This window comes from Camelus dromedarius, chromosome 3, assembly GCF_036321535.1.
Source record: "Camelus dromedarius isolate mCamDro1 chromosome 3, mCamDro1.pat, whole genome shotgun sequence".
Taxonomy (NCBI): domain Eukaryota; kingdom Metazoa; phylum Chordata; class Mammalia; order Artiodactyla; family Camelidae; genus Camelus; species Camelus dromedarius.
Window position 1 is genome coordinate 88,510,801 of NC_087438.1, and position 26,711 is coordinate 88,537,511.

The following is a 26,711-nucleotide window of genomic DNA, read 5'->3' on the forward strand; positions in this document are numbered from 1 at the left end:
TGCTAGCAGTCAGTGGAGGAAAAAGGACAGAGGCCCTGAAATGTTACAAATGTTTACTGATCTATCATGGATTCAGACATTTGACTAATATATTTTTACAAACTTTTAAACAAGGATTTTGAGGGTTTTTGTTTTTTTTTTAATAACATAGGCCTATAGAACAAAATTTGACTGCATCAGGATTTTATACGAATGTTTACAGAAACCAGGGTGGGGAGATGTTTGTGTTACAAGAAAAAGAAGTACAATTAACACGTAATGTAGGGTACACACACAAACAGCCTCCATTTCTTTTTCAGTTGTACAAAACAAAGTGCATCTCGTACTTTGGGATGTGTTTACTGCTGATTGCCTAGACGTGAGAGATGCAAGCAGTCGCCCGGGGCCATAGGTCAGTTAATCAAAGGATGTTGCCCTAGGCCCAGACTCATAGGAGAGAGTTTCCATCTATCCGCATGCAATAACCCTAGCTTACCAGCTGGTCTTTACTCTAAAACAAATAAAAGACAAGCTTCAGGCTGTGGCAAAATTATGAATTAAAAAGAATGTAAAGATGAACATGAAGTATGATTTCAAAGCATTAAAACTAAGAATTTCAGAGCCTGCAAACCTGGAAGAAATTTTGAATAGCTAACTAAAAGAGGGCACACTTGCTCGTATTAAGATTGCACTAAGAAGATACATGTTTGTATTGTAACTGAATGCCTGTACTGATTTTAATGCTTTAAATCAATAAAATTCAATTCCCCCATAAAGTTATTCATCCCCTTTGTTCTTTAGAAAATATTTTTATCCAATGCAAAAAGCCCTTAATATTTAAGATTCTTAACTGGATGATCCCTTTATGTAACATCAAACAATGAGATACTTTTTTTTCAGCATTTAGCAGATTAATTATAGAAAATGGAAACTGGATTTCACTCAACTTCTTTGTAACTACCATGAGTAAGATGCTAGTTAGGTGTTTGGGGAAGAAAGATAAGTAAAGCTTTTCTACCCAAGTAGCTCATGACCAGAAGAAATACTCTAAGAGCTGGAGAGTGAGAATGGGTGTTTGTACAGCTCCCAGACAGACTGCAGAAAGCATTAAGTTGCAGGGTCTGTGTGCGTTATTTTCCTGAAGTCTTGCCTCTGCAGTTGCCAAATTTGCATAGCCACGTGAATTTAATTGGAAGTTGGCAAAGGCATGAGGAAAAGGAGAATTTAATGTGTCTTTTTTTTAAAAGCACATTAACGGCATTTTCAATATTAAGTTTTTAACTGAGTATTTTGTTCGATTTGGCTTAGTCTCCACCGTTACTGTTGAAACAGGTTAATCACACACAGACACTGTTCTCAAAGGATTTAATCCTGAAATTTTTGCCATCTCTACTGTTTCAGTTCAGTCTTATTCTTCAAGAGAGAAAAACTGTAAGAACATTCCCCTCCCCATTCTGCTTTTAAATCTAGTAGATGTTTAAAAAAAACAAAAACAAAAACATGATAACAGAAAGATAGGGAACTATACAGGGAGCACATGACCTTTCTGAAGACTAAGAGATGAGATATTTCAGAGTGGAGCACCTGTCTCAGACAATCAAACGTTTGTCCACTGGGTGCCACTGTCTTCCTTACCAGGCTGTGCCACTTAGTGGTTGCAAAAAAAAAAAAACTTTACTGTTACAGACCATTTGTGTGTGTTTGTGTGTGTGTGTGTGTGTGTGTGTGTGAAGGAATACTTTCTCTGGTATACATGTACATATGCTAAGGCTTCTTCTAAATACCACTGATTAGGATTTGTCACAAAGGTGGGGGGAATGCTAGCTGGTGTACACTGGAAATCCCAATCACTTTGTCAGCACTGTGGTTGGCCACCAGCCAGGTGGGCTAGAAACGAGTGGGGAGAGCAGAGGAAATGTCGAGGACAAAGATTTGGGCTGGAACTCAGGGGTAGAAGGTCATGGTATGGTAACCAGTCTTTGAGAAAAGGGTAAATCTCGATGTTAGCCAAATTCTTACCTCCTGGCTTTGCCTCTTAGAGCTGCACATGGAATGAACTCAAGAGAGATGCCCAGGGGCTCATCTACACTAAGCATCTGTTGGTCCCGGGCCTCAGTTTACTTAAACTGAACCTTTCCAGGATCCCTTCCAGCAAGGTCTCTGATGAGTCACCAGGAAAAAGGAGAAATTAGAACAGTGAGGAAATCAGGAGAGGGTGGCACTTCCTCTGTGAGGTCACACAGTAAACAGAGTTCTTTGTTGGCCTCCCCCTAGCTAACAATTACTCTTTCTTTCTCTGTAGTCGTGTCACTAGTATCAAAATAAAAGAAATATGAGATCAGGGTAATTTACAATTAAGACTTTTAATCTGGCCTGTTCACAGTTGTAAGAAGTAAGTGCTCAGCAAAGCAACTGGCCAGAGAGGGAAAGGGTCATGAGACTCCAACTCTTGTCCTAGAGAGTAATGGTAAATAATTCAAAATATTGCTAAGTTTTCCTAAAGAAAATAATTGATTATATTTCCCATAGGTTAAGATCAGTGGAAGAGAATGCCTAGAAAATTAGGTAGTTGAAAGAGGACTAGGAGGAAGAGCAGGAAAGAAAGAAAAGTGGTAAGAAGTAAAAAGGTTTCAGGAGAAACTCATAAAATGCAGTTTTAGACTGTGTGCTGGCTTCTATCCCCAGCGCACACAGGAGGGACAAAGAAAGGGGCTCTGGTAAGCTGCAGTTTACCACTTAACACCAGCAAAGGGATCCTACACTTTTGTGCTCGAATTCCACAGCTGTGTGTGTGTGTGTGTGTGTGTGTGTGTGTGCGCGCGCGCGCTAAGAAAGTGCCAGGAAAACCCAGTGTCACACTGGAGCATAGATCCAGAGATTCCCCCAGGGCAGAGGGCCACAGCAGGCCAGTTTCTGAGGCACTTTCTCTGGCAACAGTGTTGGCCCATGTCTCTCATTCATCACTGGCTTCTGGTTCCCCGCTCCCAGCAGCAGACCCAGGAGAGTGCAGGCTCTTGCCCCACTGCTTGCTAGCTTTATGACCTTGAGCAACTCACTCAGCCTCTCTGAGACACAGCTGTCTTATCTAGAAGGGGATAAACACACTGGTTTCATAGGGCTGTTATGAGGATCAAATTAAGTGTACCAGGCTCTCAGCAGTTTCTCAAAAACTGTTCAGTTATCTCTGCTCCTTCTAGTACTCAGAACTGAGGGGTTCTCTGAGTCACGTGTCATGGGCTAGTGCATGTGTGTGTGTGTCTGTGTGTCTGTACAGGTTTAAGAAGTTTCACTTTTAACTGGGATCTCTCAAAGTGTTTGAAAGACACCCAGTTGCAACATAACCTTCTAGTCTTTGAGCAGGAAAAGCACCCCGCCACCCCGGCTTCCTTATGCTGCTTGGCTTCTTCCCTACCCAGCTTCCTCTTCTCTCCTTTCTCAGTCCTTGGCTTGGTAAAGACACTTTAGTACTTTAACATTCATTCTTTCTGCTTCATCTCTGAAGTCTTCTGTCTGTTTCTACCCACTCTCTGATTTTGCCCAGACTGGGAGCGGAATGGGCAGTGCTGGTATTTGGTCTTTCAGAAGTTTGAGGGGGAAGAAACTGGGAAGTGAGGGGAAATCTGTGATCATTTTTTCACCAAGGAGGTGAATCTAGTAATAATTATGTAGTCGAATTAGCTTCAGGCATTTTTTGGACACCATATCTAGCAAAATATTAGCTGTGTATTAAGTATGGTCTAAAACCTAGCTGGGAAAGAAATAACCTGATTTGAAGCAAGACCGAGGAGGTGGGAAACTTGGTGAGGAAAATGACCTTTTTTCCCCCTAACTATTGTTTTTTCCAGGTAGGAATAAGGCATAGACAAGACACAGCAAAGGATCCTTCATAATCTTTTGGAGTAGCAATATAATTTTGCCTCTTTTGTTTTCATAAAGAGAGATTTATTGGTAACCCTCAAAACGCAGAGAAATTTCATGGAGAAGGACATGGTAGTTTTATTCCACAAATTTCAGAAAAAGCACGTGGGAGAGCCTTTTTCTTACTTCTTCTTAATAGCTCACATGCCAGTTAGACAGTTTTTCCCTTATCAGATGAGAGCGATTCCAGAGGCCCAAAATAAAACTAGTAACAGGGGCTTCCAGTATCCTCACTCTTTACTAAACTTGACCGATTATGTTATATATTCAAAGACAATTCCTTTCCCTTTCTTCTTTCCTCTGGGATCTTTCTGTTTGAGGTTCTCCTTCATGTTAAAAAATAGCAGAAGCAATAATGGAAACAAATCATGAAAAAGGCTGCAGTGATGGGGGTGTCTAAGTTCACATCCTATAGAAGTACATCTCTGGTACCAGAGCCCTACAATGTATAGGCCATGAGTGGAGAAACAAATAGTTATTAAGCACCTATAGTGTTCCAGGTACTATGTTTAGACTGATAGACATTTCACTGTATCCACACAAGAACCCTATGAGGGGCACTATTATTAAAAGCCCCATAAGGAAAAGGAGACTTATAAGCATTAAGTCATCTTCCCAAGGTGAGGCTGATAATAGGACCCAAGTATTTTTAAAATTCAAAGACCCTGTTCTTTAGAACATGTGATCACAAGTCAAAGCCATTTAAAAGAAGTTTCCTAGTTAAGCAGCACTGAACAAGAACTTACTTGGTCCCCAAACTGGAACCTGGAGGGCTTGTTAGACTGCTGGGTCCCACCCCCAGAATTTCCCATTCAGTAGACCTGGGTTGGGGTCCCACCTCAAGATTTGCATTTCTAAAAAGTTCCCCCTCTAAGCTGAAGTGAAGTTCCAGCCCTAACCCAAACCTAAAGAATTTTCACCCTTGCTCTGTGCCCTTCAGCTGCACAGGAACGAAGTTAATTAGTCAGGATTAGTCTTGGGTACATAAAACAAACAACCCAAGTAAGAGTGGCCTAAACAAGTAGGAAAAAAAAATAAATAAGTCTATTTTTCACTCATACAAAGTAAGTCTGGACACAGGCAGCCCAGGACAGGCTTGGTTCTGGGCTTGGTCTCCCACACATTCACAAACATGGCTTCCATCCTCACGGTCCAAGATGCACCTGCAGCTGCAGTCATTCTATTTTTCTCCCCTGGGATCTCTCTAAGGTTCTCCTCCATCTTAAAAAATAGCAGAAGCACTAACAGAGACAAAGCGTAGAAGGGGGTGCAGTAATGCGGGTGTCCAAGTTCACAACATGGAGAAAGAAAAGGCAAATGCAAAGGCAAATGCAAAACAGGGATGGATCACTGCCAGCTGAGCAGCCTCTTTTAAGAGCTTTTCTCCAATAAAATGAATTCCTACATACACCTGACCACTGCTATTTTCATGGAGGTTAAGAAATAACACTAAGAAATAATGGATTTTTAGCTGGACACACTGCCACCCCAGGAGCATGAGGACTCTTTTATTAAGAAAGGGAGAATGGGTATTAGGTTAGCAAATATCCTTTTAGCTTAACCAACCCCTCGGCCATACTGTTACACACACTGCTTTGTCCTGGTAACTTCTATGTTCTTCTGCATGTGGAGATCCAGTTTTCCCAGCACTGTTTGTTGAAGAGATGATTCTTTCCCCACTGGTCTTGACAAGCTTGTCAAAAATTATTCATAGATTCATGATTCTATGGATTCTCAATTCAATTCCATGGCACTCTAAAGGTGTGATTTTTAGCAGATAATCCTGGTTGTAAATCGCAGGTGACTTTTTGAGCTGGAACTTAAATTGATTCTTCTGAGTCCTTTACCAATACCCTTTTTTAGTGTGAGACCTATGGTGAACCTCTCTGGTGTATGCAATAGTTGTTAGGGATTAAATGTATCTACTAACTGATCTTTTACCTTTAGCACTTAGCATAGTAAGCAAACAAAGACAAAAGACTAGTCTGTTTGACTCTAATAATCAAAATTTATTCATTGCTTTATACCTAAGGCTCTAAAATAAGATCCCATTATTTGCCTCTTAGCGTTCAATTTAAATTTAAAGTTTAAGAATAGAAAGAAATAGATACCCAGCAAAACTTTAGATGCTGAACATGCGTATGAGTGGCTAAAAGTGATTTGCTGCATACTGAGATTGCCCCCAAAAATGCTCTGGTTCTTTTTTTCCATTGTTTAAATGCAACAGTGGATCCCTTGATGGCAAGTTTATTTGAAATAAGTAATGTGCCCTTGGTAGGAGTATTCATTTCTGCAAATGCTCAGAAATTATGCTTGATATGCCAATCTGAAATCATGAGTTTTTGTGAATGAGTTTTTGTTTTCCGATCTATTTGGAAGTCTACTTTCATGCCACAAAATCACAAGCAGCTTGTTTGACTTAGAAAGTGTTCCCTAATCACCATGAAACCTAGTAATTGAGATTTTTGTTAAATAATTTAGTTCTGGTTTATTTTATAACAGAAGAGTCCCTGTTCTCTCTCTCTCTCTCTCTCTCTCACACACACACACACACCCTACACACACTCCTATCTAAGCAGATGTCAATTTTAACCCTCTTACTGGATTGTTAGGCATCAACTGGGAATCTCAGAAAAAGGAAAAAACACAAACTGGTGAGATGTGTTATTCTGAATAGAGTCAAGCACAGTGACAAATGGGCTTCTGTTGTTACTGTTGTTATAGACGGGATGTGTGGACTTCTGGCCTGTTGCATAACTAAAGACTTCCTTTTGCTTGTAAATGTCAAGATCAAACAGAGGTCAGTTTCAAATAGCTGACCGGGTACTAATAAATGTGACTTTTCTTGTCTAAGAAAAAGCAAAATGTCTTGCCCCTTTTAAGTCTTGGTTCTGCTGATAAAAGCAGGTGTCCTTTTGCCTGGGCATAACCTGCATTTTCTTCGTAAGATTTTCTCTGAGATGGCAAACTCACTTTCACTTTGCTTAATCTCTACAAGGAAATTAGTAGATTAGGTATATGTTCTTGTTCAATTACTCATTTATTCCTTCAGTGAAGTATTTATTGAGTCCTTGCTGTGAGCTAAGCATTCTGCTGGGTCCTCCCATACGTGTTAGCTCCCACCGGCCCTAAAATTTGTATTCCCGTTTTATAAAGGATGAAAGTTCTTTTGTGAGATTGTGGCCCTCTTGTCTGCTATTCCTATACCTTCTTTCTTGGTGGCCTGCCTTTAAAGCACACAATCTACCAAGAAGAAATAAGTCTTCATCATCATTAGTCCTGATCTTCCTCCTGACCCAAGACCTGAAATACCTACCTACCTCCTGAATAGCTCCACCAAGGTTCTCACAACTCAGCTCTACCTAGCCATTAGCTTCCTAACCCAAATCTGTTCCTTCTCCCACATCCCCTAGGGCAGGGATGTGTGCCACCAGCCACCCTGTGGCTCATATCAGAAATCTGTGATGCTTTGATTCTTCTCTCTTCTTCACCCCACACATCCAATCAATTGTTAAGTACTATGAATGATGCCTCTCATTTAAAGTTCCTCAATCCATCTTCCTTATCTCCACCACTACTGTCCTTGTCCAGGCCACCAACTGCAGAAACTTCTCCCTACTTTACTTTCATTATATTTAATGGCTTGTTTAATGGCTCCTCAACACTACAGCCACAGTAAAGGTTCTACAATGCACACCTCATATTTCTCCTTGCTTAAATCCTAAATTAGCTCCCTTTAACTGTCAGAATGACATCTATACTTCTTAACAGATTTTACAATCTTTTGTGGTCTAACCTCCTACCTGTTTCTCCAGTTTTACCTTACACCACCCTCCACATACTACTATTACACCACTTTCAATTTCTACAAGATACTATATTGTCTCTTACTCTTCTCCACTACAACCAAAAAACAAACGCTGTGTTCCTTAGAACCAAGTTTTAATTAATGTATCCCTCTCCCTCTGCTTCTGCCTCGAATTGCTTTGCTCTGTTCCCACCACCTCTTCTCACCCACTTTCCCATGATGCAACAAATCCCAACAAACTCCTTTCCGATCTTCAATCAGATGCCACATACTCCAAAATGTTTTGCTTCCTCTTTCAAATTTGAGTTACACATCCTTCCTCAGTGCTCTCATAATCCTTCTCCCATTTTGCCACCCCACCTCCACCAACAGTAATTGTCTATTTGTCTGTATCTCCCATTATACCACATGTTCCGTGGAACAGATTTGCAGACAGTGACTTCTCTGAGTCTTAAATCAAGTTAGGATTCATCCGTTTATCTCTTTGATGTCAAAGCTCATGCTCTTTCTAGTATAACAAATGGACTTGACCTACAGGCAGTGGGGAGACATTAAAGGGTTTGAAGGATATTCGGGTTTGCACACAGAGAAAAAACTCTAAGGCTCCTGGGAAGAACAGATTTATGAGGAGACCAGAGTCAGGTATATCAGTGTGTAGGCTCTTGCAAAAATCCAGTTTAGAAATGATGAATGCCTGTTAGTAGTGAAGAGATGAAAGAGACGAAATATTTACGAGATGAATTTTGTAATTAATTAAATGGAAAAGTGGTATTCAAGACTGATCCCAAATTTCAGGTGACTGGATGATCTATGGTCACCCTAGCTGTCTTCTGTTTGAATCATTAGATGTTAAAGGTAATTCTTTTCCTGTGGAAGGTTCCCTACAGGTTCAATTTACCCCAAGGATGCTCTGGACTCAACTCAATACTTTGTAATTTGGATTTCTTCACCTAGGTCTTTTGAATGTTTCAATCCTTTGATATAGCAGAACTTCAATCTGTATCTTAGAAATAGGTTTTTCTTCTTCCCATTTTTCAGTCCCTGCTGTTTCTAGGATTAATTTTTGGATGACTATGTATTTTGTGAATGAAGATCTCATTTACTAGCCTCAGGAAAAATTTAGTGATTAAATTTAGAGGTGTATAAATGTAAGTCTCTTGCAGTTATTGAATGGATGTGTAGTGACAGACAGTCCCTGCTATCCTTTAGGTGATATTCAAGTCTAAACTACTCACACAGTAGTAGTAACAGTTTATTGGCCTTTTCTACTGTTACTCTTTCACAAGTACACAGATGTTTCCTAGATGCTAAAGGAAAGACTGAACACAGAGCAGGTTTAAGAATCCAACTGTCCTCTACTAAGCCAGACATACAGAGATTTGAAGAGAAAGAGCGACCCTTGACAGAAACTCAAGGATAGGAGAATGCATTTCACCCAAGCAAGAGAGTGGAGAGATCCCTGTTAGTCCTACCAGCAGGGGTATCCGTGCCCTGTTCCACAAAAATGCTCTGAGAAAGGGCCAGATCTTAAAGGGACAGGCTGTATCCTAGGGATGGGTTCTAGGTCCCTTCAGTTGTTGGCTTTAATTTCTCAGAACCTGGTATTATTACTTTCTGACTTTTACATCTAAGCATTTGACCTTTACATCCAAATCAACGATTAACTGCTTCACGTGTTCCTTTTCTCTCTGGTATTTTTGTCTATTCATATGGCCTAGAGGACTTTTTTGGAGATTAAAAGAATCTTAGGAATCTCAATTCCTGAACTGCTACCTTTATATTTCAATTATCAATTGACTTTTTGGTGAATATTTCTATCTTCACTCAGAGGTAAATGTTTATTACTCAGTATTTCCTGCTTCCCCTGCCCTAGCCCAATTTGGGGGTATCATGGTTAAATTTTGTCCCTCCCAGATTCAAATGTTGAACTTCTAACTCCCAGTACCTCAGAACACGACTTTATTTGGCAAGAGAATTTTTGCTGATACAATTAGTTAAAATGAGGACATGTTGAAAAAAGGTGAGCTCCTAACCCCATATAGCTGTGTCCTTATAAACGTGGAAATCTGGACTCATACAAAAAAAGTCATGTGAAGATGAAGGCAGAGACCAAGGTCATGTTCCTAGAAGCCAAGGCATGCCAAAGATCGCCAGTAAATCACCAGAAATCAGAGAAGAGGCATTGAAGAGATTCTTCTCAACCTCAGAAGGAACCAACCCTACTGACACTAGATTTCACAGTTCTAGCCACCAAAACTGTGAGACAGTAAATGTATGTTTAAGCCACTCAACTTGTGTTAGTCATTTACAGCAGCCCTAGCAAACTAATACAGGGGGTAACCATAATTCTAAATTACAGGTCTCTGGATGTCTATTTTAAGATGTGCATAAACCTAGAAATGGCTGGAAATAACTTGTTAAAAGTACAAATATGTACAAGTCTCTGTTGTCTAGGATAGGGCAGGATGAGGAATTTGCTGTTTGTTTTCAGCCGTAAAACTGAAATAAGACCAATCCAGTTCTGGGACCTAAATGTATCTTTAGACACAGGGGTTCCTGCCCGTTCCACAGGTAGGACAGTTCATTTTTACAGTGCTTGTCCCGGTTATTTATTGCCAAGAAATTTCATAGTTTGTAGTGCTAGTCCAAGTCAGCCTGCAAAGCATTTAGCACAAAGGAAGTCTTTGTTTTTAAATAAAGCCACTCTTCTCTGTAGCCTGAGCTCTACAAGGGTTGCCAAGACTCAATTTGTTTTTGAGTGACACTGGAAACCTATTCTACAATGTTAATTGCTGTGTATATGGGTGTGGGCTGTGGAGGAGAAGATCCAGGAGAACCAACAGTGACAAGAGATAAACATAAAAATTCACATTACTTAATGGGGTGGTTTTAATCATTGTACTCTGATGGATGGGGTGGATGGTGAAAGAGAAGCTTTAAATATACTTGTGGTTTAAACATAGGGATGGATGGTTCCATTTATTAAGAGAGGGAAGTCTGGGAAAGGTATGGAATATGAGGAGTTCATTTTGAGTACATGAATTCTTGGATACCTAGTATACATTCAAAGGATAATATTAAGTAGGTGGTTGGATGTATATATCCAACAAGCTACGCGGTTGTATGTGAAAAAACTGGGAGTCATAAACATGTGTACAACTAGGGTTAAACCATGGCACCTAATGAGTTCACCCAGGACTCTCAGATCCTGATATTGAGAAGACTGGGAGAAAAGGAAAACCTAGCCAAGGAAACTAAGAATCATGAAGAAGTCCAGAGAATCGTGTCCTGGAAGCAGGAAGAAAAAGTGTTTCACAAGGCATGGTGTGCTCAAATGTGGACTATTTCACTGGGAGATTGCATAAGATGACCAGAAATGTATCCACTGCATTTGGAAAAATGAGAATCATAGGTAACCTGGGCAAGATTAGTTTCAGCAAAGTAGAGGAGCAGAGGAGGGCAGAAGGCAACCAAAGAGTGATTAGGAGAAAAAAATAATTTAGGGTAGCCCTCTACACAGACACTGGGAACTTTTTTTCCCCTATAGCCTAAAAAGGAGAGCAGTTAGGAGGGAGGGGGAGAGAGAGAGAATTCTGAGAATCTACTTTGAGACTCAAAATTTAGGGGTGCTCTACTTTTCAGTTAAATGAACCAATTAATTATCTTTTTAATCTAAACCATTTGCACTGGGTTCCTGTTACATAACCAAAATGGTCCTGACAAATAGAGGAATTAGTGACATACTCGAAGCTCAAACTCAGTACAACCCCCACCAAAGGAAAACCCTCTAGCCTTTTTCTTGATGGTGGCCATGAAAGAAAAGGACAAAGAAGCTTCCCAGAGGTCAGAAACAGTCAAGAAGATCAGAAACCTCCACCCACCGCACCTGCCAGGATGGACGGGCCTTATTATCTCTAATATAATGTGATGTTTCCAGTGGCCTATGACAAGTGTAAAAGGTTTTCCTTTTATTCTTTTTCAAAGGAGGAATTATACTGTGATTGTCCTGTTTTCTCCGTATTTAAACATTTAGGTAAGGAACATTTTAAATTTTGTCTTCAGGTGCCATATCATGATGAGGCCTCGTATGGATGTGATTCAGGGAGGAATGCACCAAGTTTGGAGATTTGAATGCAGAGCCAGTTGCAGAAACATGATATGACTTTGGGATCTCTCTTCTCGGAAGGGGACCATGCATTTTTGGACTGGTGTAGAATAGATGCATCATGTCATGCAGGAGCATTTGGGTAAATGTACCTACTTCTGAGCATAAGGATGTAATTGTGCTGAACACCCAGAGGGTGGACTTTCAGTAGCCTCTGTTTACATCCACCTTTTCTGGAGAAAAACTCCTTATGGTTCTGATCTTTTAATAATCCTGTGTCTGTCAATCACAGTATTCCTGACTAGAGGGAGTGATATTTAGGCACATGACCAAGGTCCAGTCAATTATATCCCATTTTGCTGACCATAAAGACCAATCCAGGAGTGGCCATGTGAACATAGATGAGGCAGACAGAGTCATTTTTAATTTGTTACTGGAGGACAATTGTCTTACTATTGAGGACTTGACCCTGGAAGGGTATAGGTAACATTTTCTCCAATGTGTAAAGAAAGCTTGTCTGCACTGAGAAATAATGAAGCCAACACACAGGAGCAGCACCAAGATATTGAGGTAAAAAGAGAGAGAATACTGTGACCTCTTTGGAGTTTGTGGAATCTAGTTGTGAGTGAGACAAACATCTAATTCTTACTCCTCAGTTACATAAGCCAATAATTTTTTTTCTTTAAAAAAGAAGAGTGAGAATATTGTGAGGAAGTGACAACAGTGTGGGTAGGCAATCATTTTAAGAAGTTTGAGTGGGAAAAGCAGCATAGAAATGGGATGGTGATTGGAGAAGGAGGTGGGAGGAAGCTCAACAGACAGTTTTTGTTTATGGGAATCACTATAATGTGTTTATCTGCTAAACAGAATCATCAAGAAAGGGTGAGATAGATAGTGCAGAAATGGATTGGCGGGGGTTATAGAAATTATAGGACCAAGGCTTTTGACAGTTGGTGGAGATGAGATTCAAAGCCAAGGGCTGGCCTTTGGTAGAAGGCCTTCTCCATTTGATCAGTGAAGATGCTTTTTCCTTCAGCAAACAGAAACCCAGTTAAAGCCATGTGTTAAGGCCTCCTATCATCTCACTTAAGAATAAGACCAGAGACGCTAAGGAAATTAAAGATGACTTAAAGAAATGGAAAGATATCCCATGTTCTTGGATAGGAAGGATTAGTATTGTTAAAAATGGCCATACTTCTCAAAGCAATCTACAGATTTAATGCAATCCCTATCAAATTATCCAGGACATTTTTCACAGAACTAGAACAAACAATCCTAAAATTTATGTGGAATTACAAAAGACCCAGAATTGCCAAAGCGATACTGAAGAAAAAGAGTGAAGCTGGAGGAATAACCTTCCCAGACTTCACACAATGCTACAGAGCTACAGTCATCAAAACAGCATGGTATTGGTACAAAAACAGACATATGGATCAATGGAACAAAACAGCAAGCCCAGAAATAAATCCACAAATTTTTGGTCAATTAGTCTTTGACAAAGGAGGCAAGAATATACAATGGAGTAAAGACAGTCTCATCAGCAAATGGTGTTGGGATAACTGGACAGTTGCATATAAATCAATGAAGTTAGAACACTCCCTCACACCATACACAAACATAAACTCAAAATGGCTTAGACTTAAACATAAGACAAGACATGATAAACCTGTTAGAAGAAAACATAGGCAAAACATTATCTGACATAAATCTCAGCAATATTCTCCTATGGCAGTCTATTCAGGCAATAGAAATAAAAGCAAAAATAAACAAATAGGATCTAATTAAACTTATAAGCCTTGGCATGGTAAAAGAAACAATAAGCAAAACAAAAAGATAACCTACAGAATGGCAGAAAATATCTGCAAAAGATGAGACTGACAAGGGCTAAATTTCCAGAATATATAAACAGCTCATACAACTTAATAAGAAAAAAACAAACAACCCAATCCAAAAATGGGCAGAAGACCTAAACAAACAATTCTCCAATGAAGACATACAAATGACCAACAGTCAGAATGATCATCATTAAAAAGTCCCTGAATGTTAAATGCTAGAGAGGGTGTGGAAAAAAGGGAACCCTCCTACACTGCTGGTAAGAATGTAGTTTGGTGCAGCCATTATCGAAAATAGTATGGAGAGGCCTCAAAAGACTAAATATAGACTTATCATGATTCATCAATCCCACTCCTGGGTGTATATCCAGGGGGAATTCGAATTCGAAAAGATACATGCACTCCAGTGTTCACAGCAGCACTATTTACAATAGCCAAGACATGGAAACAGCCTAAATGTCCATCAACAGTTGAGTGGATAAAGAAGTTGTGGTATATTTATACAATGGAATACTACTCAGGCATAAAAAGAATAAAATAATGCCATTTGCAGCAACATGGATGGACCTGGAGATTGTCATTCTACAGAAGTGAAATAAGCCAGAAAGAGAAAGAAAAATACCATGTTACCACTTTTATGTGGAATCTAAAAAAAACAAAAACAAAAACAAAAACAAATGAACTTATTTGCAAAACAGAAACAGACTCACAGACATAGAGAACAAACTTGTGGTTACTGGGGGTGGGAAGGGGAGTGGGGTGGGAGGGGATAAATTGGAAGTTAAGAGATTTGCAGATACTAACTGATATTATATAGAACAGATAAACAACAAGTTCATGCTGTATAGCACAGGGAACTCTATTTGATATCTTGTAGTAACTTCCATGAAAATAAATATATGTATGTTCATGTATGTCTGAGGTATTATGCTGTACACCAGAAATTGACACATAAATTGACTATACTTCAATAAAAATATATATATATATATATATATATATATATATATATATATATATATACACCAAAAAAAAAAAAAAAGAGTAAGACCAGAGATGTAGCAGTTTAAGGTTGGTTAATTCAATGATTTAATGGCTCAAGAACACAGGTGTCCTCCCTCTTTGCTCTAACATCCTCAGTGCTGTGTCATACTTGTAAGACATCCACAGCAATTCCAAGCATTATTCGTAGTCAAAACATCCTGAGAAAAAGATAAATGCTTCCTCCTGTATGTCTTTTTTTTTTTTTTTTTTATACATCTGGTAAAATCCTTCTCCTCAGGCTCCAGGGGCCTCTACTAGATTGCAAGCCCATACCTAAAATGATTTTTAATTTCTGGTAATGAGACCAACAAGGCTGACTTAGCCATTGTGATTTGTTCCAGGGGCTGAACAAGGCAAGCTCCCCAAAACACATGGCTGCTGGCTAATCCAAACTGGTGTCTGGTAACAGGGATAAATGGGGAAACACCTGTTGGGAAACAGATTAGCAGTGTCTACTGCAGTAGGGTTTATATATTGGCTGGTGGGAAGGTGAGGGAGTGACCATCTGGCAGCTTCTGTTTCCTCAGTGAATTATTGATGAGGTGGTCATTTGGGGTGAGAGGTGGGGACAGAATTTTGAAGAGAAGGAGAGTATGAAATGAAACTTGAGGAATGACTTGAGAGTAACCAAGAGTTATCTCAGAGAAGAGGAAAGCCAATTTACTTGGAGAAAAATAGCATATTTTGATTTCAGGGCAGTGTTGAGTATCTGTCTGAGACTTAAATTCTTTAATGTAAAATTAAACCAATCCAATTTTGTTATTTTTTTCTGATAACGTTCAGTGAATGGATGTGGTGCTAACAATTTCCTTGACTGTTGAGAGCTAACTTGAAAGTCATTTTATTTCATTTTTATGGAGGTGAAATTCATATAACATACAATTAACCATTTTAACAGATGCAATTCAGCATCATTTAGTGTATTTACAATATTGCACAACCACCACCTCTCTCAACTTTCAACATTTTTCTTCATCCCAGAAGAACACTGCATACTCATTAATGATTCCCCATAATCCCTTCAATCCATCCCCTGACAACCACTTATATACTTTCTTTCTCTATGGATTTACCTACTCTGGATCTTTAGTACAAAAGGAATCATACAGTATGTGGTCTTTTGTGTCTGACTTCTTTCACTTAGCATTAGTTTTTGAGGTTCATTCAAGTTATAGCAAGTATCAGTAGTTCATTCCTTTTTATGGCTAAAAAATATTCCCTTGTATGAATACAACACAATTTGCTTACCCATTCATCTGTTAATGGGCACCTGGTTTCCACCTTTTAGCTATTGTGAATAATGCCGCTATGAGCATTTCTATGCAAGTTTCTGTATGGATGTATGCTTTTATTTCTCTTGGGTACAAACCTAGGAGTGGAACTGCTGGATCATATGGTAATTCTATTTTTAACTCTTTGATGTACTACAAAACTGTTTCCCGTTGATTTTTGTTTATGGAGGTGAGACAGGAATAGAACTTTATTCCTTGGCACCTGGTTATCTAGTTGTCCCAGCACCATTTGTGAAGAGATTCTTCTTTACCTTTTAAATGGTCTTCACACTCTTGTTGAAAATCAATTGACCATAGATGTTTGAGTTTCTTTCTCAACTCTCAACTCTATTCCTTTGATCTGTGTGTCTATCTTTATTCCAGTATAACACTGTTTTTAATTACTATAGCTTTAAAGTACATTTTGAAATTGGGGAAATGTGACTCTTAAAACTTTGTTCTTCTTTTACAAGATTGTTTTGGCTATTTTGGGTCCTTGAAAGGCCGTATGAATTTGAGGATTGGTTTTTTCACTTCTTCAAAGAAAGTCATTCTAATTTTAATAGGGACTGCAATGAACCTGTAGTTTGCTTTGTGGAGTACTGACATTTTAACAATATTAAGTTTTGTAATACATGAACATGAGGTTTTTAAAAATTATTTAGGTCTTTAATATCCCCCAGCCATGTTTCACAGTTTTCAGTGCATCACTCTTTCACCTCCTTGGTTAAGTTTACTCCTTGGTAATTTATTCTTTTGGATGCTACTGGAAATGAAACTGTTTTATTTCCTTTTTGGATTGCTCATTGCTGGTTGTATTAATTATGCCTTTTATTTTCTGTATTTCAGATGATTTGATTTTATTTACATCTGGGGCCTTGCTGACCCTGGAGAGACTGCCCCTCCCAATGCTTGCCAATTCCTAGAGAGTAAATGACTTGCCTGTGAAAGTGATTTTCATGTGCAAACTAACCAATCCAAAGCCCCCACCCCCCCAACCTCCTCTAACAGGCTTTCACACTCAGGATCACTCTTCCACTGCCCTAATCATCCCAGGTCCAAGTACCACACAACTAGGGACAAACTCTATGTTCCAGAGCCCACTGAAGTTATTCAAACTAGACAATTCTAAACCTATTTCTCTTGACTCACCCCTTCCTTTCCATAGTAACTACAACAAATGTTCTTATCTACATTTTTCCCTTGTTTCCTCTACCTCCTGACTGATCTTTATAATTCCCCATGTGCATCCCACCCCCCCCAAATCTTGGCTCCTCATAATGTGACATGCCCCCTCCTCTTGGGGATGGTGAGTAACAAACAGAAGCAGTCATCTCTTCATCTGTTGATCTCACTATACCTGAATAATAATAAAATCTACATTTTGAAACACAGATGCATAGCAACTCAAATTAATTTTGGGGTGTTTATCTGGTACCCTGAAAATTTATTAAGTTCATTTATTAGCTCTAATAGCTATTTTGTGGATTGTTTGTTATTTTCTGTATATAGGATCATGTCATCTTCATACAGAGATAGGTTTTTTTTTTCCCCCCAATTTAAATGTCTTTTTCTTGCTTAATTGATCTGGATAGGACTCAGTACAAGGTTGAAAAGCAATGGAGAAAGCAGGCATCCTTGTCTTGTTCCTGATCTTAGGGAGATAGCTATCCATCTTTCATCATTGAAAATGATGTTAACTGCGGTTTTCATTAAACCCCTTTATCATGTTGAAAAACTTTTCTTCTATTCCTGGTTTGCTGAGCGTTCCTATCATGCTGTATTCTGTCAAATATTTTTTCTACACCTATTGAGATGATCATGTTGTATTTCCCCTTCATTCTATTCATGCGGTATATTATAGTAATTGATTATTTTTTAATGCTGAACTGTTTAATGCTGAACATTTTTTAATGTTGCATCTCTGGGATAAATTCCACTTGGTTGTGTTGTATACTCTTTTTAATATACGGTAGGTCCAATTTGTTAGAATTTTGTTGAGGATTTTTGCATCTAATTCATAAGTCATATTAGTCCGTAGTTTTCTTCTAGAACTAGTATCTTTGTCTGATTTTGTATTAGGAAATGTTACCTCCTCTTCCATTTTTTTAGATGAGTTTTTGTGATTAGTGTTAATTGTTCTTGAAATACTTGGTAAATTCACAAGTGAAGCTACCTGATTGTGGACTTTGTTGAGGAAAGTTTTTGATTAATGATTTCATCTCTTTACTTGTAGATCTATTGAGATTTTCAAAATTTCTTGAATCAGTTTTGGTAACTTTTGTCTTTCTAGGAATATGTTCATTTCATCTAGATAATATAATTATCTAGTAATTATAATACTAATATATATATTACTAATATATAACAATTGGTTGGCATCCAATTATTCATAGTATTCTCTCATAATCCTCTTATAATGTTTCTACTTTCATTTGATTTTATTTTTATCTTTTCTCTTTTTTTTTTAGTCAATATAACTCAAGATTTGTCAACTTTGTTGATCACTGCCAAGAGCCAGCTTTCTGGTTTCATTGATTCTATTGTTTTCCTATTCTGTTTTATTTATGTCAGCTTTAGTATATTATTCCCTCCTTCTGCTGGATTTGCATTTAGTTTGCTCTTCTTTTCATGTTATTCAAGGTGTGAAGTTAGGTTGATCTGACATATTTTTTCTTTTTTAATGTAGATGTTTTCAGCTATACATTTTCCTTGGGCAGTTTCCTTGCAGCATTCTTTAAGTACTGGTATGCTGTGTTTTTATTTTCATTTGTCTCAAGAAATTTTGTAATTTCTCTTGTAATTTCTTGTTTGACCCATTGATTTTTTTAAAGAATGTGTTGTTTATTTCCATTTATTTTCAAATTTCCAAATTATTCTTTTGTTATTGGTTTCTAGGTTCATTCCATTGTGACTGGAAAAGGTACTTTGTATAATTTCAGCTCTTTTAAACATATTGAATATTATTTTATGGCCTTACATACAGTCTATCCTGGAGAATGTTCCCTGATATGCGTATCTGCTGTTGTTGGGTGGATTATCCTGTACGTGTCTGTTAGGTCTAGTTGGTTGTAGTATTATTCAAGCCTATTTCCTTATTAATCTTCTGTCTAGATATTCTATCCATTATTAAAAGCAGGATACTGAAGTCTCTAACTCCTCTTTGATTGTTTATTACTACCTATTTATCCCTTAAATTCTGTTAATGGTTGTTTCATATTTTGGGGGGTTCCTGTTGTTTGGTGCATGTATGTTTATAATCCTGATGAATTTACTCTATCAATATGTGACATCCTTCCTTGTATTCTGTAATAATTTGACTTGGCATCTATCTGATACTATCTGATTTTAGTATAGCCACTCCAGCTCTCTTTTGTCTACTATTTGCATAGAATATATATATTTTTAATCCTTTCACTATTTGTTTCTTTGACTCTAAAATAAGTCTCTTATAAAAAGTATATAGTTGAATCACATTTTTTTGTCCATTTTGCTAGTCTCTGTCTTTTAATTGGTGAGTCTAACCCATTTACTGTTAAAGTGCTACTGAAAATGATGGATGTTACTCTGCCACTTTGCTATTTGTTTTTTATATACCTTGTATCTTTTTGTTACTCAACTCCTTCAATGCTGCTTTATTTCATGTTGATTTTTTGTGATGTACCATTTTTATTCCCTTTTCCTTTTTTGGACCCTACCTTTTTTTGTTATCTGCTCCTTTAATATCTATATTAGTATGCTTGGTAGTTGTCCATAGTATCCGTAAGTCCCTTAGGCTCTGTTTATTTCTGTGTTCTTGTTTTTTTCCTGCTTCTCAGACTAGGTAATTTCAGTTGTCCTATCTTCAAGTTTGATGATTCCATCATCTGCCCACTTAAGGTCTGCTACTGAATTTTAGTGATTTTTTCATTTCAACTGTTTTGCTTTCCACCTCCAGAATTTCTACTTGGTTTCTTTTTATAATTTTTATCCCTTTATTCATATCCCCTACCTGCTCATACAACATTCTGCTAGTTTTCTTTACTTCTTTGCCCATGGTTTGTTTCAGATCCTTGAATATATTCAAAATATTTAAAGCATTCATCCAAAAGTCCAATATCTGGGCTTCCTCAGAGATAGTTGTTTTTGTTTTTGTTTTTTTAAATCAATTTCACTCTTTTTTTTCATAAATGGGCCATACTTTATTTTGTGAACTCTGTAATTTTTCGTTGAGAATTAGACATTTTGAACAGTATAACGTGGTGGCTCTGGAAATCAGATTCTTCCTCCCATCCCAAGAATTGCTGCTGTTACTTGCTGAGGACTATAGTCATTTATTTACTTATCCAAAATAATTTTGCAGAGACTATATTTCTTGTCATGTGTGGTCACTAAAGTCCTGTTCCATTGTCTCTGCAGTTAGCCAGTGATCTGATGAAGATTTCCTTGAATGCCAGTCTCTTTCTTCATCAAGTGCTTCTCTTGATGCTGAAAGTGTTCTACTAGACTCCAGAGTTCAGAAATGGTTGGTTCTGACAGTTCTTGCCAGCTCAAAAATTAGTTATGTGGAGAGACCACTTTCTGGAGCTCCCTACTCTGCCATTTTCTTTGAAATACAAGTCATTTTGTTTTAACTATTATCCTGAATACAGTTCTAAAATACATCAGTACCCTTTCCTGACTGCATCGATAAACTTATGTAATGGACACAATTTATCTTTGACTTTTAACTATATTGCACTATCTTTATGATGATCTTTTATTGAACGCTGAGGTATATATTAAAAGTTGAATTTTTGAAGATGTACACAGCCTCGAATTTACAATACAAAAGTTGTCACTGCTCATACTTTTAAAATCATCTCTTTCCTTCAAAATTGTTAGAATCTTGGGCAGAGGGACAGGGCACCTGCTTTTCAAAAATCAAAGAATATAAACCTCTCAACTCATGTAAACCGTATGTTCCAACAAAGATGGCTAATTAGGATACATAAAAATTGATTATTTCAAGAATAGATGCATTTTTACTCTTTTTGTAAGCAAATACCTGAATACTAGGTTGGAGTGAGCTTTTTTTTCTATCCTCCCTTCAAAACAGTAACTCTGTAAAACCAACTAGTTCTTATGAAAAAAGAAAGAGAAAAGAAAAAATTGTAATAAAAAAGAAGCAATGTTCAAGGTTCCCAAAGTTTTTTAATTCAATTGTGGTATCTTGCAGCTGCTAACTTGGATTTCCTCTTACTTACTTTGATGCCTTGTTTTCTATCTCATAATTTGAATTTGAATTTAAGCAGCATTCCTAAGGGCTTCCTGAATTGAAAATTAAGTTTTGAAAAGTCCTAAAATTCCCATCAAAACAGTGGATTGAATTCAAAATGGCAGTTGATATTTTGTGACTCAGCAAGAGTATAGTCTTTTACTCAGTACTTAAAAAAAAAAAAAAACCTCAAATGCATAGTTTTTATTTTATTTTTTCTCTTTGTTCCTTTTGGATTATCAGACTCATTCGATGGGTCATTTTCAAATGGGCTAGGGGAGTATCAATTGTCCTATGCTAATAAAGTTTCATCATTATATAATGGAATCCAACATTAAATTATGAGTTCTTGCCCTAGTGTATACGGATGAAAAGGAAATAATAAGATCCTTTATCTTGCTTTTGTGAGGTCATGATACATAGGAGAATTAAAACCTATGGTTTGAAAAGTTAAAAAAATGAAACAATTTAGCAAAGATTGTTCCTGGCCAATATGATGTGTCTTGTGATAAGTTTTGACAGAATTCTCCATTCATTCTTCTGGGAAATCTACAATCTAGTTAGAATACATATGACTGAAGAACTACCCTGTAAAAATATAGCAAGGTACCACAGTAAAATTTTATTATGGGTACATAGGTCATAGCATCAGAGGGTTGTGGGGTCAAGCCTAAGACACAGATCTACTGATTCCACATCAAGGTTTCTTATAGTTAAGCTGAACCTGACATAAACATATCTGAATCAAAGTGATATTCAGACAGAAACCCATTTCAAGAGGACAGAAAAGAGATGGGGTTGGTATTCATATACAAAAGAGTCAAGATGGCAGGAGAGAGTTCTCAGGTTTCAGGAAAAAGAAAGATTCTTTTCCTTCAGGTAAATAAGTAAACACACAGAGAAAGAATACTGAAAGCCACATAGTTGGGGTGGGGCGGGGGTGGTGGTGGTGGTAGTGAATCAAAGACATGACCTTTGCAGGCAACCTTAGAGTTAGGGTTTGAATATAATATAGAACCCAGAGTTGGAAGCAGACCATTGCCTGCTTATTAGATGTGGGCAAGCCAATTCACCCCTGAAAGCATCTAGATCCTCAATCTTTAAAATAGTGATAACAAAACTTCTAATAGGATATTGAGCAACAGAATACAGATATATACATATCTGTATGTGGTATGGTGTAGCCACACCATATATGTAGGAAATGTTAGTTACTGCTATTTTTCCATAGACTTCACTCGTTTGTGGTCAAGATGATGGAATTTTGCAATCGGACAATTTATCACTAGAATGCTTACTGCAGCAAATAAGAGAAAAGTCAACTCCTAAACAATAGGGAATTTATAAGCTTACTAAATGTAGGTCCCAAGGTAGGAGATGTTTTGAAATTGATTGATAAGACATCTCAACAATGTCAACAAGACCCAGGTTTCTTCTGTTGTCCGCACGTCCATTCAGAATGTGGCTTCATTATATAACTGGTTTCCTGGATGTTTGTAGGATAGCTACAGTAGCATTCATAGCTGGTAGATAAGAGAAAGTGCTTCTCCAAATCATCAAATTTCCTCCTGCGCAGTCAGTGGTCCCAATTACGTCACATTTCCTTATACATTAACTTCTACCAGAGAAAAGCCACACTTTGATTGGTTTAGGCCTTGATTCCTTAATTTTCAGGATCAAGGCCTAAACCAATCAGCAGTAGAGAGGATGGGATTGTCATGATTATCAGGCACCACTTCTGGGGTCATATTTAGGTTTAGGGAACCAGACCCAGAGTCCACTACTTCAGCTTGAGTTCAAATATTTATTTGTTATGTTGTTGGGCAAGTTATACAACATTATTGAATTTACTGCATTTCATTATCTGCAAAATGGGTATGAAGCTGAACTGAGATAAATAAATATGAAAACAAAAAGTTCTCAAGTGTCTGATATGTAGTAAGCACCCAGTAAATATTAAGCATTATTAATATTATTATTCTTCATCTATAACAGTCATATTACATAATAGTTTTTTAATTGTCTGCTTTTCTGAGTAAATTATGAGTTTTCTAAAATACAAACAATAATATCACCTTCATTTTTTACCTCCAAAGTCTTACATATAATAAATAGCCAACATATTTCTTTAACAAATGAGTGAATAAATGAGTATCTGTTAAGTGAATAAATAAAGGGCTAAAAACAATAGGAGTTCGATTTAAAAGAAAGGCAACCAAATGTTGACTGGATGAATTACAGGTCAGTCAGGATATAGAAACAAAATGGGCCAGACTGAGAAAGAATATATTTGAGAGGAGGAAAAAACAGACTTACAAAGGCCTTTCCCCTGAAGACTACAGTGGTTTCAGGAAGTGAGCAAACCAAATACAACTTCAGTTTAGGGTAACTAGCTCACAGAAGCTGTAATGTCTTCAGATATTTTGTTTTACAATTTGATAAATAATGAGTATTTGGACAAATCTCATATGAATGCTTATCGTAGCCTCGAGGAAGTAGAGAAATAATAATAATAGCTACTGAGTATCTCATATATTTCAGGCATTGTTCTAAGTGTCTCCCTTGTATAAACGCATATAAACCTCAAAACAAATGCGTGAGGTAAGTACTATTCTTTCCATCCCCGATCCTTTTTATAGGTAGGAAAATCAAGCTCAGAGAGACCAGTCAACTTGCCCACATCACAAAGCGAGCAAGTAGCAAACTGGTATTTGTACCCAACAACTGTGACGCAAGAGTCTGTGTCTTTAGCCATTACACTATACCATGCAATAAAATGGAAGGGTGCTCAGAGAAACCAGGCCACATTTTCAAATCATCAGGCATCCAAAAGTGAAGTATGCCAGAGCCCATGTGAGCACTGCAGCTCTCCCAGGCCACTGAAAGCTGAAAGGCAAAGCTCGTAGTTCATGACGTGTGTGTTCCCTCTGGCCCTCACGTTGCACTTTAGTAATTCCCTGCGTATGACACAATGGTTGCATACAGAACCAACTAAACAAACATTTGTTAAGCGAATGACTGTGTGGGTGGATGGATGGATGGACGGACAGATGCCAGTATACATGATGTGCCCAACTTATTACCATGGCAGACTAACTTCTTCATGCTTCTCCATTTGGTAAATTGTCTTTAAATGCTGTTGCCCTTTTCAAGATGAGATAGCATGCTTTGCAATAATACTTGGAGTAATATGAAAGAGATACTTAGAGATAATCTATGCCTCAGAGGATACACTGCGAGTTGGAATGAATACAAGATTATGTGTCCCTTTTCAGGGATTCCTTCAGAATTGTTGCTGAGCTATACAGAAAAAGCACAATTAAGCTTCTTGAATGAAAGAAAGTGAGGGCAAGGGCTTTCCAAGAGAATTAAGGGATTAGGGACAATGAAACTACCACTCCCCTCAAGAGGAATCTATAAACAAGAAAACAGTCACCTCTAGACATTTTTTAGGGTATGGTTTAGCATAGATCTGCCATTGATCAGACTTTAACTAGAAATTCCTGCATTTCCCTCCAGTTTCATCCACCCTGCTATTTATGTGGTGAAGATTCAAGGGAGTCAGAACTCCTACTCTTTCTAGAGAGCTTTTGCCCCTCAAGAGTTAAGTTTCAAGAACTCTATGTAAACCATAATACAGATTCCAGATTCAGCTGTACACATAAAGTGCAATCTTGGAACATAATAAAGATGAGTATTGAGACTACTGCACTAGACGTCTCTCTGCCTGCTATAATTATGTGGTCTCATCTCTTACACAGAAAGATCTTTATTATTAAAAATAAATAAAATCAACATTATTTCCTTACCTCTCTATAGTCTATCTATGAGGAATATTTCAATAGCCATTTTCATATTTAATAGATATTGGCAATTAATTCATTTATAAATTAGACTTTTAAGAGGAGCTTTAAAAAATCACTATACTTCCATACTCTTACAAGTAAATGTCTTTAGCTTGCAGCCTCTGAAGGAACAAAATCAAGACTGCTTGAGCAAGTTTCCTGGCTGGAGGGAAAGCTAGAGGCTCTGGACCATAAGGAAGACAGTGGGGAACCATATGAAAAACTGGTTCTTGAAAAAGACCAGGTATGATGTAGAAGAAAAGTAATCCTTATTTTAAAAGCTACATAAACTTACATAAACTGACAATCTGTAGCCATTTCTGAATGGGTTGGAAGTTCATATTTAAGTTCAAGATGGTAAATAATATTTGTATTTATTCCAGGTAATTGTATTCCCTGATGAGTATTCACAGACAAAAAATTAACTTTTGGTGATTTTTTAGTTTGTTAGATATGTATACTTTTGAACTATATTAGCTGAATATTATATATTTTTTGTAAGTGGTATTGACTGTACAAATGTTTCTTAGTTTTCAAGGTTGAACTTAATCAAGGAATAATAGTTTCTTTCTGCATAGTAAAACAATTGTATCAAACATTTTTTCCACACACTTTTAATCAATTACTTTATAAAAAATTACTAATCTCTGAATATCTGAACATTCATACCTATGTCATTATATAAATGTATCTCCTGTTCAACCCATATGGGTTTTTATCTGCCATTGGAAGATAGATAGACAGACAGACAGACAGACAGACAGATAGATCGATAGATCGATAGATAGGATAGATGGAATGTTTTTAATGTAAAGGTATCTACCCTATAGCTATACTGATCTATCTGTATATGGATAGATATCTTCATATTAAAAGCATATCCAATGTATCCATATATTCCAAAGGCAGATACAAACTCATCTGGTCAAATATATATATGATGTAAGGTGGATTAATATTATCTGCAGCACACCAAGCAAACATTGTTTTTCCTAATCATTTCCTATTTCTTAATGAACTCATGTACTTTGTTGCTGGGTTCTTCCACAGAGTGGAAGAGCTACAGGGATAGGAGCAGTGATTTCTTTAATGATGGTTTTCAAAACATCTAGCTGAGATAATGCTGCCATTCATTAAGATGTGAGAACTGGTATATATTTATATCTGGAATACTTTGAATATGTAACAGGAAGAGTTATGCACTTTGTTTCTACATGTTCCTCCTTTTCAGTGCATTGAGAAATTACAAGCCGAAGTGAAAGCTACCCAGGAGCAACTTGTAGCCCACGTAAGTGTTTTTCTCATTTCTTCATCCCTAAAATTACATCATTATTATGCCGGAAATGAGCAGAAATTTTTCAGGACTTACAACTGTGGTCGTTCTGCTGCAAACCAAATCACAAGGCTAAGAAACACTACTTTTACTGCCTCTATAGAGCTGCTATCCATAAATAGAATTCTGATTTGCATTGATGATAAAAATTACAAAACTGAGTTCTTATATATAATCAGATAGTCTAGTAAGTTACCATCAGGATAAAAGAACTGGAAACTAAGGGTAGAAAGACAAGGAAGCTGGGCTAGTTTAGTGAGTGAATGGAAGTGGAAATTACAGATACCTCAAATGTTGGCTTAGAGCAGCACTTCTTGAACTTTAGTATATCAAGAGGCAT

The 26,711-nt window shown here is 37.4% G+C and overlaps 1 protein-coding gene across 1 annotated transcript in view; it reads left to right on the top strand.

Annotated features, from left to right (window-relative positions):
- CCDC192 (coiled-coil domain containing 192) overlaps positions 1-26,711 on the top strand; it is a 171,362-nt gene that overhangs the window by 22,166 nt on the left and 122,485 nt on the right. Inside the window, exons 3-4 of the mRNA XM_064478786.1 lie at positions 25,151-25,282; positions 26,270-26,326. Of these exons, the coding sequence (XP_064334856.1) occupies positions 25,151-25,282; positions 26,270-26,326 (189 nt within the window). The remainder of the gene's footprint in view (positions 1-25,150; positions 25,283-26,269; positions 26,327-26,711) is intronic.